Source organism: Crocodylus porosus, unplaced genomic scaffold (assembly GCF_001723895.1).
Source record: "Crocodylus porosus isolate Cpor-Errol unplaced genomic scaffold, CroPor_comp1, whole genome shotgun sequence".
Lineage (NCBI taxonomy): Eukaryota > Metazoa > Chordata > Crocodylia > Crocodylidae > Crocodylus > Crocodylus porosus.
The window spans coordinates 16,661,924-16,674,835 of NW_017728920.1; the positions used below are offsets into that span (position 1 = coordinate 16,661,924).

General features: G+C 40.1%; 1 protein-coding gene across 4 annotated transcripts in view; it reads right to left on the minus strand.

The window, feature by feature from the left end:
• ANK3 (ankyrin 3) overlaps nt 1-12,912 on the minus strand; it is a 380,097-nt gene that overhangs the window by 23,101 nt on the left and 344,084 nt on the right. For 2 of the 4 annotated variants that reach the window (XM_019538625.1, XM_019538624.1), the window contains exons 38-40: nt 12,606-12,749; nt 9,479-10,163; nt 5,162-5,537 (exon numbers count right to left, since the gene is read on the minus strand). In XM_019538625.1, the coding sequence (XP_019394170.1) occupies nt 5,162-5,537; nt 9,479-10,163; nt 12,606-12,749 (1,205 nt within the window). Of the gene's footprint in view, nt 1-711; nt 811-5,161; nt 5,538-9,478; nt 10,164-12,605; nt 12,750-12,912 lie in introns of all 4 variants that reach the window. The other 2 variants (XM_019538623.1, XM_019538622.1) reach the window with 2 other exon arrangements.

Below are 12,912 nucleotides of genomic sequence, written 5' to 3' on the forward strand. Positions count from 1 at the left end.
GAACAGTGGTCATAAACCCCAAAGGAGTTTTATTACAGTTAGCTGTATTTTCATACAATTATATCTCACACTGCAAATTCACTGCATATTTATCATGCCATGCAGAATACAATGACACTACAAGACATACAGGGAATGTCTACATGTGCATTTACTGTGCAGTAACTTACTGTAAGCGGTTTTTAGTGTCTAACTGCCACTGCAGCACAGTAATGCTGTGTGTGCAGCAATTTAGGAGTAAAGTTACTCCCAAGTGAGTCCACACAAACAGGGCTAGTGCATAGTAAGGCGTCTCATGTGCCTTACTGCACGGTAAGTACGCGGGAGTACATTTGCTACCTGCAAATTTTTTATGCAGGTAACAAATTTACTCCTGAGTCAGCATAAGTCGCCATAGTTACTGCACAGTACGGGTGTGCACGTATAGATATGTGCCCGTACTGCACAGTAATTTTCAGTTATCTAAGTTACTGCTCAGTAATGGTGCATGCATAGATGCGTCCACAGTGTGGTTGTTTCCTACCAGAAGGCAAACATAAACCTGGAGAGTAAGCAAAGAAAGATTGCCTAACAGTTTAGTTATAAATACATAACAGTAATGGAAAGCACACTACTGGAGGGAGTTTAATATATCCAGCAGTGACATTATTAACACAAGTTCAGGGCCAAGTCCATGCTAATGGTATAGCTGGAACTAAAACCACAGGATACCTTCAGAATCAAACGCCGACGATAAACTCTTGTTGTGATTCTCTGTTCTTCATCTGAGCTTGACTCACTCTGAACCTCAATGTCACTGTCACTAAATTCCTGATAAATGCAGTTTTAGTATATTTTAATAGCACACATTTAAAAGACAAAACATTCTCAGCAGGAACACGGAAAGAAAAATAAAATTATAACTTATATTAATTTATCCTGTATGTAACATATACGTGGTACCTACAATTCTGACCTTTAGTTTATTGTAAGGGCTCCTCTGCTCTTTGTCACCCACGAAATATCTTAAAAGCTTAAATATCTTACACTTTTTTCACAGTAGACAAATAAAATCAGTACCCAACATTTATCTTTCCAGGTAAATTACACACATCCTCTATATAATTATATCATTTCCAAATCTGGATGAAAGAAAAACAAACTGCATGCTGACACTGCTTGTAATATTTTGCCCCCAATTTAGCTGTGTAAATATAATCTATGGTAAACATCTAGCACTCTGTTAGAGATTTTTCCTCCTTTTCCTGCTCAAAGAAGCAAACAGCTCATGGTTTTTGAATTTTAGATTAATTCCAATGTCCATGGCTGTCTTGCCAAAAACTTTTGTGAGCACCGAGTCAGGGCCCTCTATAGGAACCTGAATCTCAAAAATCGGATAGGGTGGAATGAAACTTGTTGATTTGTGAGTTATCATTTGAATTAACTCCAGAATACTCAGGATCAAACAGTAAATTAAGAATGAAAAAGTGGTCAAAATCCACAAAGGAGTTAACATAGTCCATTGCTTCTTTGTAGAATTATATTGAGTAAATGACTTTTCTATTCAGTATTTAATAGCTTTTAAATTGCAACTAATATTTTTAAGGCTAATTCAAAACACATTATGTGCTTACAGAAAAGTAATGAAGTAATGCAGAAATATAAAAATTACTACATCAATACTGTAAATTAAATCTTCAGCCACTAACAGAAAACTGAGTGTGTGTATATATATGCATCTGATCTTGTTTGAACTTTAATCAATCTAACACTTTCTCTGCCTGCAAAAACCATTTCTGGTTTTGGGCTTAGCAAAATTACTGAAGCATGCACAGGGGCATCTGAGCCAGTGAAATTACACACATAGTGTAGGAGTGTGAATGACCCCTGTTCTGAAAATCTGGACCTGTAATGGCCAGTTTTTTCTGAATGTAGAAATAAACCAAATATCCAAGCAAATACTGATTAACGTTCTGAAACAGCAATATTATTTACTAATAAACTCTGTTCCTTTTTGTGAATCCAGCTCCGTGCATTCAACAAGAAATATTTGTAAAATGATTTTTATCAAGGTTGGCACACAGGTCACATAACTTGCAGTCCCTGGGCTCCCACTTAGCTGCTGCTGTCCCTATTGCTCTGGTTATAACTGCAGCTGGGGTCTCAGGGTTCACATTTCCTCCCCTGGCTTCTGCTGCATGCCCCCACTCCAGGGGATGAGGCAGCATGATGTGGCACAACCTGAAGGGGAGCTGCCAGCTTAGGGTGTCCATGCAGTGTGGTGCCAACAAGAAACCAAGGTGGGACTGAAGATAAGACATGTCATGAAGAAGCACCTGCCCATGTGTATGCAGTGTGGTGGGAGGTGGGGGAAGCATCCACCCACATGTATGTGCTGAGTATACAGGGGCCATAGGCCCTGCATGCTGCTAGGGCTGCTCCCACAGCATCCAGCCCTTGCTGGTTTCACTTGAAACTGGACAGCCCTGATCTATATAATAAAAAAGTGCCATAAAAGAGACTAAAAAATATTCCAAGGGAAATGAATACAGCCAGAGCTGTCTCTAATTAAAAAGCCTCTCTAATTAAAGAGCCCACGGCATCTTGTGTATTTGGCATCCCATAAATCAAAACATTGGTGGTAACTAAAATCAAATGAGCTTTAGTCAAAGCATCCCCACTGCCATTTTGAAGTTATTGCCATTGCCTCAGGCCCCTTCCCCACCGCCCGCTCCGAGGCATGCCTGCATGCACCGGTGTGGAGCTGATGCTGGAGCCTGGCACAGCTGTTTGGAGCCTCCTGGCTACAGCCAGCCCCAGCTCTGCATTTAGCTGGGAAGCTGCAAGCTCTGCTGGGAGCAGCCTGGGCTCTGTCATTGGCAGCAGCTACCCAGAGCCGGGGCTGGCCATGGTGTGCCAAGCAAAATGGGTCATGTGCCATGCTCGGCACACGTGCCAGGGGTTGACGACCCCTCTCCTAATATCTAACCTAAGCCTCCCTTGCTGCAACTTGAGAACATTGCTCCTCGTGCTATCATTTGTCACCACTGAGAACAGTCTAGCTCCATCCCCTTTTTGAACCACCCTTCAGGTAGTTGAAGGCTGCTATCAAATCCCCTCTCAGTCTTCTCTTCTCCAAACTAAATAAACCTGTATTCTTTCCAACTTGTCCACATCCTTTCTATAATGGGGGGCCCAAAACTGGACACTATTCCAGATGTGGCCTCACCAAGTGCTGAATAGAGGGGAATAATCACTTCCGTAGATCTACTGGCAACACACCTACTAATGCAGCCTAGTATGCTGTTAGCCTTCTTGGCAACAAGGGCACATTGTTGACTTGTATCTAGCTTATTGTCCACTGTGACCTCCAGGTCCTTTTCTTCAGAGCTGCTGCTTAGCCAGGTGGTCCCAAGCCTGTAACAGTGCATGGGATTCTACCATCCTAAGTGCAGGACTTTGCCTTTGTCCTTGTTGAGCCTCAGAAGACTTGCTTTGGTCCAATCCTCCAATGTGTTTTGGTCACTCTGAATCTTAGCCCTACCCTCCAGTGTATCTACTACAGCCCCTCCCACCCCCCCAGCTTGGTGTCAATCTTGAACTTGCTGAAGTTGCAATTCATCCCATCTTCCAGATTGTTAATGAAGATATTGAACAAAACCAGCCCCAGGACTGACCCATGGGGCACTCCACTTGATACTGGCTGCCAGCTAGACATTGAGCCATTGCTGACCGCCTGTTCAGCCCAAAAAATCCAGCCAGCTTTCTATCCACCTTACAGTCCATTCATCCAACTTTTACTTCCTCAGCTTGCTTGTAATAATGCTGTGGGACATAGTATCTAAAATCTTGCAAAAGTTAAGGTATATTATGTGCACCACTTTCCTCGTATTCACGGAGCCAGTTATCTCATCAAAGAAGGGCAATCAGGTTGGTCAGGTATGACCTACCCTTGGTGAATGCCATTGTCTGAAGGCTTGAAGTGTCCTTTTTTAGTCAAGCTGGAATCTTGCTATTTGGGCAAGACACTGTTACAGAACTCTAACAGGGAGCATGGTATAGCGATTCTTTGCCTTTTTATTTAAAATAGGAAAATCATTTGAATCTGGTTTGAGAAAGAGGCATCCCTAGTGTCTGTTCTTAGAAGATGGAACAAGCTGGAAGCTGACTGAGCACTGCCCTGCCTAGGCATCTCAACCATGTTTCAGAGGGCTCTCTAAAGGCTTTATCAACTGGAAGGGTGGGTGTTAATGGAAATGTGACAATAGTGTATGTGATGTGTCCACCTGTTCACTGGCCTCTACTATACAAGTCAATAAATAGCCACACTACATTCATGAATACTCTGTAACAAAATCTGAAAATAAAACTTAAAGATGAACAACTGAATCCCATTACTATCGTGTAGCCCTTTCTCAGTTGCCCTTTTTATTCTCAATGTTGTCACATTTTTGCATGATAATTGTCTGCCATCATTTTTCCACCTACTTTTCCACTCAGAATAGTGTCTTTTTTTTGTTATTTCTGATGTATTGTAGCTGAAATTCTTCCCATCTTCTCAAGTCTCATGCTATGCATGAGACTAAGCAATGAACTACTAATTATAAGTGATTTAGATCAAATAAGAAAGAATACAAGCAACTCTTATCTTCACTGTTGTATAAAAAGTACAGAAATAAATTAATTCCAGAAGAGATCTGGAAGATTTGTAAGAAACCAAATATTTATTTTCCTGGAAATGAGGGAAGAGAGATTCTTTGCCCCACTCTGCTTGTTCTGATGACACAAAAACAGTGGAACCCACCTGCACTTGGCAATGGGCACAGATCCAGTGAAGCTGGTTAATTCAGCATCCTTGTCACAGCTACTAGTACATCAGCTACTAGCACATCACAGTGGGATGGAGGTATGGTGAGCCTTAGGACCAGGCAGGCAGAAGATTAGGAAGTTATAATTTGGCTCCTTGTTGCCCCCAACACTATTTTACCCTTTGCTCTGATATGTCCCAGCTTGAGGATTCAACTTTCCACTACTATTTTCCATTATTTTATTTTAGTAAAGGAATGATATAGAACAAAAGAAAGGAGAAAAATTAGTAACTATTATACCTTTCAATATAAGGCTTTATGGCAAATAGTCTGTATTTATATTAGAAGGGTATTTATTTCAGAACATACTATACCTTTTGTTCAGACATTACTGCTCCCTCCTCTTCCTGAATGTTTGGTCTCATCTTGCCATCTTCAGATGTAGTCCAGCTCATCTTCATGCTGACAGGCATGGATGTTTTAGGTTCATCTACTGCTTGTTTGCTGGCCTCTTCCAAGGATTTCTGTTGGGTTATGGATGGTAATGTTTGCTTTTCTACACAGACAGAACTTTGGGGTTTTGGTTTCACAGTTTCTTTGTTGCTCTGTTTTCCCACATCATTTAGAGACTCTTGAACATATGATTTAGTCTTTGCATTTGTTATTGATTCTGTGTGGCTCCCATTTGCTTCAAGCTTCCCAGCTTCTCCTTTAAGGTATGAGGTAACAGAATCCCTACTTTGGTCCAGGCTACAAAAGATAAATAATAGACCATTAAACAATGTTTAAACCACTCTCAGAAAGACTAAATAATATGCAAGTTAGAACAATGCATATATTAATGAGTTTGTACCTTTTACAAACAGGAAAATTAACATGTAAATGCAGTTTATGAACATTAGCTACTTAATATTCCTGTACTTGGTACTAGGGCACTCTTTAAATATTGGAGGCACACTGGCAACCCTCCAGTCCTCTGGCACCAAGGCTATTTTTAGTGATAGGTTGCATACTACAGTTAGGAGTTTACCAATTTCCAGTCTGAGCTCCTTCAGGAACCTAGGGCAAATGCCATGAGGTCCTAGTGATTTGCTAGTGTTTAGTTTAACAATTTCCTCTACAACCTCAGCTACTGAAACTTCAATTTGGATAGCTCCCTAGACTTGTTCTTAGGGAGGAATGGATCTGGTGAGGAACTCTCCATAACATCTTTTACAGTGAAGAAAGATGCAAAGAATGCATTTAGTTTCTTGGAAATGGCTTCATCATCCTCTAGCGTTCCTTTGACACCCTGACCATGCAAAGGCCAACAGAATCCATGGTAGGTCTTCAGCTCCGAATGTATTTAAAGAAATATGTATTGTCACCTTTTTAGTCTCTAGCAAGTTTCTCCTCAAAGTCATTTTTAGTTTGCCTTATTACAGTTTACCAGAGTTTGTGTTCTTTTTTATTTTACTCATTAGGCTTTGACTGTCACCTTTTGAAAGCCTTTTTCTGTTCCTTGCCTCTGCAACTCTGCCATTAAACCATGCTAGCTTTCTTTTGGTCTGATTTCCACTTTTTTTTTTAAATTTGCAGTACGTATTTCCTCTGTAACTCCACTATGGTGGTGGTCCTGGACTTCAACCTCCTACCAGCCTAAGTTTAGGTTCCAGGACCTCTCTGCTATACTTTCCCATGCCGCTGGTACCCACATGAACCACAACCACTGGCACTTCCGAAGCACTATGTAGCAACCTATCTGCACATTTCATAAGATCTGCTACCCAGCAAGCAAGTCACCATGTGGTCCTCCTGGATGTCACAAATCCAGCTATCTAAATGCCCAGTGACAGAATCTGCCACTATTGCTACCTGTTTCTTCCAACCCTGTGAGGTCCTTCCAACTAGAGGAGTAACCATGGTGCAAAAGGATACCCTGACATTTACTGGAGGATGGGTGCTGTCTAAAGGAATGTTTCCTTCCTTCCTAGCTTGATTCCCTCCTTCCTTGAGACTTTGATCCTTCCCAGCTGCTAAGAGGGTGGGACTGCTCAACCATATCCCTGAAAGCCTCCTCTATCACCCTCTCCACTTCCCTTCGATGCTCCAGTTCAGCCATCCGTCTTGACAGAATGTACCTAATTTCTCAAGGCCAGAAGCTCCTTGCATCACATAAGAAATCTGCCCCAAAGGGAGGTAATCATCCATGCAGCACTCAGTGCAATAAGCTAGGTGGGTCCCACCCTTCTGCTAAACTTCTACCTGCATTATTTTTATTTTAGTGTTTTTGCTTCAGTCTTCCCTATGGAGTAGGACCATACATCCTGGCTTTCTATTTACCTAAAGCTGTCCTATTCAGTCTTTAACATAGCCTAACTAAACAAATTTAAAATTTAATTCCTAAACTCTAAAAGTAAAAAGGAAAAGAATTCTCTTTTTTTCTTCAAGCAAACCCTCCCCTGACAACCTCCTCCATGAACTCCCAAGCAAAGTCCCCCATTTGCTGGGGATCATATGCATGCAGAAGCCAGTGAGAGAGGCTAGTCCAGTGTGAACACTGCAGGCAGTGCAAGCTGTGGGCTGTCCCAGTTTGGCCCATGCAGTGCTGTAGCAAACCCCCCAGGTTTTTCTTTTTTTGTAAACTTAAGCATACATTCCCTCCCCTTCCCCAAACATTTCTGACTTTCTCTCTGCCCTCTCTATTCCTTACAAGTAATTACAAATAGGTAAACTAAGATAAGTTCTTATACTTCCTTATAGTAACAAGCCCCTTTTATATTGTAAATAGTGGTATTATGTTCGTATTGATTTTTACTGTTTTATATTGAATTTATATGATTTAGGCCTGTGTCTGTAAAGTAAGGTCAAGTAATATCAAGTTTCCATTTTGTATGTCAAGCCTCCATTTTGTGTCCTCTGCCCAAGTATAACCTATTGTATAGTATGTTGTAACTGTGACTCATGTCTTAACCAGTATCATGTAAATTTGGGCTCTGCAATTCAAAAAGAATGTGGAGAAGCTTGAGAGGGTGCAGAGGAGAGCCATGCGCATGATCAGATCAGAAGGCAGGAAAACAGACCTTCTAATGAGAGGCTGAGAGCAATGGGGCTATTCAGCCTGGAAAAGTGAGGACACCTGGATCTGCACGTCTGCATCTGAGCAGGACTGTCCTTGCTTGGACATGTCCTTCCCATAGGAGACACAGGTAGTCCACCGCTATAAAAGGGGTAGTAGCGTGTGATCTCTTTGTGACGCCCTCTCCATCTGGACCAGTACTACACCATGCCACATATCCACCCAGAGGCCGTTCCGGTGACCCCCTCTGGTCAATACCTTGTTGGAGAAGACCCCAACTAGCCATCAGGGTCAATTCAGAGTCTAGGATAGGTAGCTTCCTTCCGCAAGCAAAGGACCTGGACTCAGTCCCCACACACCTTGACTCCAATCCCTCCACCAAGCTTTTCCACTCCTGCTACCATTGTGTGTGTGTGTGTGTGTGTGTGTGTGTGTGTGTGTGTGTGTGTGTGTGTGTGTGTGTGTGTAAACCAATAATTTTGTGAGGCTGTATAGTGTGCTGCCTGATTAATAAATTTGTTATATTGAAACCCCGAGTTGGGTTTTTGTCTTATTGACCTCCTGACTCTCCTCCTCGATTTCCCTACTTTCTCCTTCAGTTCTTTCTGCCTCATTTCCAGTTCTGATCTCCCAGCTTTTTGCCTCTCTGTTTCCTGGCTGTCTCCTCCTTGCCACCACTTATCTGCCTCCTGATATCCCAGTTTTCTGCCTCTAAGTTGCCAGCCCTCCCAGCTTTCTGCCCCTCCTTTCAGCCCCAATCTCCCAGCTTTCTGCCTCTCGGTTTCCTGGCTGTCTCCTCCTTGCCACCAGGCTTTTTCCCTCGTTTCCACCCTGGTACCAGGTGACCTCAAGTAACCCCAAACACCCCCTAGTGTTAACACACAGCCATGAAAGTGTGTGTTTGTGTGTTTATGTATGTGCATAGAATTGTTTATGAACCCATAGAGTGTTTGTGTAGTTTGTGTGTGTGTGTGAGTGTGTATAATTTTGTATCATGCCCTCCTATCTAGCAGCACAATATTGAGATCCTGAGTGTTGGTCTGGCATGTGTCAAGTCAACAGCGTAAGCCCCAGGCTAGGGCCAGCTTTTGCTGCATGCAGTGTGTGGGGCTAGACCAGGCACGCAGGCTCCACACAGTACATGACATGGGGGCCAATCCGGAGAGTCCTGGGTCCATGCGGATTGGGCCCACAGACAGGCCCCATACTTTGGAACCATTGCACAAGGCTGCTCTGGCATGAGCACCTCGTGCAGCGTGTGCCCTGTGCCAGTTTCATTTCCAAGCCCCACACTGGGGCTAGCATGCACTGCACATAGCACGCAGGACTAGCCCAGGCTATGCTACTGCATGAGGTGAAAACATCTACTTCTAGATGAAGACATAGCAGAATGATCTAACTCAAACCACAGTTGGTAGTTACTTTTTATGTTCTATTTTCCTGGGCTTGGACTCACTTGTTTGTGTTCTTGACTTACAAATGTAATACAATACAAAGAAACTAAATTATGAATGTAACTAATTCCATAATTCTGTAGTTATTCAGAAATGTATGTATTTTTGCCTGGAGGTGAAAAATAGCATGAGATGGTTTGATTGAAGCCAGACATATATATTCATAAACTGGCTCCTACCTGTCATCTAGCCGATCTAGTAGTTCACCACTTATTCTGCGTCCTGGTGTTGGTGGCTCAACATTGACACTTGATGGCTCACTCTGCCAACCTGTAATGGAAGACATTTCCTGTTCTGCTTGCTGAACAGCTTTAAGAATAGACCGCACTTTTTCTTCTGTCATCTCCTCCGACTCAACTCCTTCTTCAAGATGAATGTCCTCAAATAGTGATTTAAGCTTTTCTTCTGTCATCTCCTCATCAGTACCAGACTTTTCTCTCTCATGCTGTTCAATTCTCACTCCTCTTTGACTAGGCTCTTCACCCTGCATTTGTTTTGAGTACTTCTCATCTTTCGTCATCCCAGCATAAATACCAAGATACCGAGGATAATCATCAAGTTCCACTTCCTCCAACTGGCTCTGGCCTGTGGACATATCTTTAACTGTTCCTTCTCTAGGCACTGAAAAATAGAATTTGCTGTCTTCCAGTGTTGTGTCTTCTTCAGTCACCACTGGTGGTCCTGTTGCTGTACCATCTATATTCCCCTGAGAAGTTACTAACACATCACTCAGTCTACTAGGAGTTCTAAGGGGTGACTCTATACTAGAGATATCACTAAAGAAATCATCTTGTTGAAAAGGGGTGGGTGGCACAAAGCGCAACCCAGTAGGAGTTTCCAGTTCCACTTGAATGGTGGGGTAACCTAAGGAAGACAGCACATTTGGACTGACTGGAATGAAATATGGAGCAACAAATAAGCAAACCTGTCAAATGACTTATGAACTATATAAAATATGACAAATGTATGATAAAATGAGAATGTAAATTTGGTAATTCACTGGTTTGTCCTAAATGGATGCAACAAAAAATAGAGTTGCTAAAATAGCTGGTCCAATGCAGCTACTGCTTTTTGACTATTCTGGAAAAAATAGTCAGTTAACCTTTAATTATTTGAATTGCAGCCATTTTAACATTTTATAGCTATAGCACATTCCTGTATGAGACCGCAAATGAATAAAATGGATAGGGTTGTTTGTCCTTTGATATCAAAATGGTATTTTGTAGCCAGATTATAAACATTTCTTTTTTTTATTATTTTAGTTCTTGCAAACATAATCGCCATAATTTCAAGGAATAGGTAGATCATAATGCAGGACAACCAACTTCTTCAAATATCTTTCTAGAACAGGCCCACATTTTCAATATCTTAGTTTAAAAAAATACACAATACTTGCAATAGCTATGTACTAGGAGCACTGTATCTCCAATTTAATCATTGCACCATAAAATGGATTTAAGGATAAAGAATACAAATGAATCTTAGTGAGGACAGTAAAGGAGATTTTCAAATGCAGCAGGAAAAAAAATCTAAAAAAGAAGCAGGATAACAAAAGGATAAGCAAACACAGAAATCACAAGGGAAGATCTATATAAAAATTTCAGGTACAGTAAAGTTATGTAGATGAGAGGATTGTGGTGAGTAAGGAGATCTTGGTGATCTTGGAGACTGAAGCAATCTTGGTGACATGGGTACAATCAGAAACACTGATCAAATAAAGAAAGAAAAGAAAAGATAACCAATGAAAACATGGGAAAAACCATTCTCAAGGATTAAACTGAATATACACAAACAAATAACAATGAAATGTACACTCCAGCAAAGAAATATTAGGTTCAATAGCCTAAAAAAGGAAGAAATGTCTTGGGGTCAAACTGAAAGTGCTGTCTACATAGGGAGGTGAATTATAGATTTTTTTCTTGAATAAGCTGAGAGAAAGGTAAAGCGTGGTCTGGTCGTGGTGAGGAAAGGAAGTTTGAGGCAAGTTTGGAGAAGAGAGGAGGAGAGACAAAAAGCAACTGCAGAGAAGCACATCTTCCTAAAACACTTTGCTGTTATCATTAAAAGTCATAAACAACGTTTCAAGAGGAACTTTCTTAAAATGTCAACAGAAAATTATATATGCAATGCAATGATTCAATGACCAATCATGCTACTTAATAATGGAGATATGCTGAAATTATGTGCTTTACATTGGAGAATCTTCATCTAATTTAAAGAGAAAAGATTAAGACATCAGTATACGTATAAATAAAATAAAAAAGGAAGAGACTGCATCTAAGAGCATTTAAATCTTATCTAAAGAACTCTACACAATATATTGTGACTGACAAAGATCAAAATCAGAGATGTGGTGCCAATGCCTGTCTTCAGTGATCTAACACATTTAACAACAAAAATAACTGTAATTAGTATCTCCACAGTTTGCTTATGGGAATTCTGTTACATAAATCAGAACTCTATTTATCCTGCAGTTCTTGACTTTTATCTAACTCATAATGAATGCAACTTATTCTATAATTCCATTACATATTTGCAAGGTGAAATCTATTGTATATTTTTACTGAATATGATGAATGAAATAGATATTTTCTCATGTGAAAACTAAACTTTCTCTTGTTTCTAAGCTGCTATTGTAAATATAGAAAATTATGTAATTGCTTAAGTTTCAAATGAAAATAATGAAAAACTGGAATTCATTTGTTTAAAAGTTACACGTTGGTAAAGCATAAATTCTTTTACCATATGCCATTACCAAACACCCAATTATTTCTTTTTTTAAATGTCCTACTGTCTTGTCTATGGAAATGAAACCAATTAATATAGTTTTTCAGATAATTTGGGGAAAGTATCATACAAACTACAGTCAAAACATATTTTTATTACATAAGCAAGTATCTAATTGTATGTATGATCTGTGTATCCTTGATTTGTGAATTAAAGGAGAACAAGGCATTGGTCCTCATTTATCAACACTGAAGTTAGTGGGAAGAACATTAATTATATTTGTATTGCAAGAATCAGACCCTTAGCTTTGAGATGTAAAACTTAAATGAAATGAAAATTGAGAATACAATACAAGTAGATATGACATTTTGGTATGATTATCACACATGATATTTTAAAACTTAAAGTAAAAATGTTCAAGCTGGTAGCAAAATTGAGATTTTGGAAAGGAAAATATCTTAAAATGAAATAAAATGAATCCTTCCTAATTTACTCTTTTTATTTCAGGTATATTTCATGTAGGTTTCTTGTATGAGTAGATGTGTCATTGGATTAAAAATGGGCATAGAATTCAATTACCATCGATAGGATCATGAAAAACATTATTTTCATCTGCAAAGCTTCTGGTGCCTGAAATATTTCCGTAATCAAATATTGGTCCTTCCAACAGGGTCACAATATCTATTCGATTAATTTTTGTCAATACAGAGGTTAAGGCATCAGCTGGAAAATAAAAAGAGAGAAACGTGAGAAAAAAATCTGCCATTATGAGTTGTCCAATTATTTTTCTCAGTCCCATTCATACTAGATATGTTAAAAGTTGCTGACCTATATTTCTGCCTCAATTTAAATCTGGAAAGGTATGCTATCATCTACCCTAGAGGAC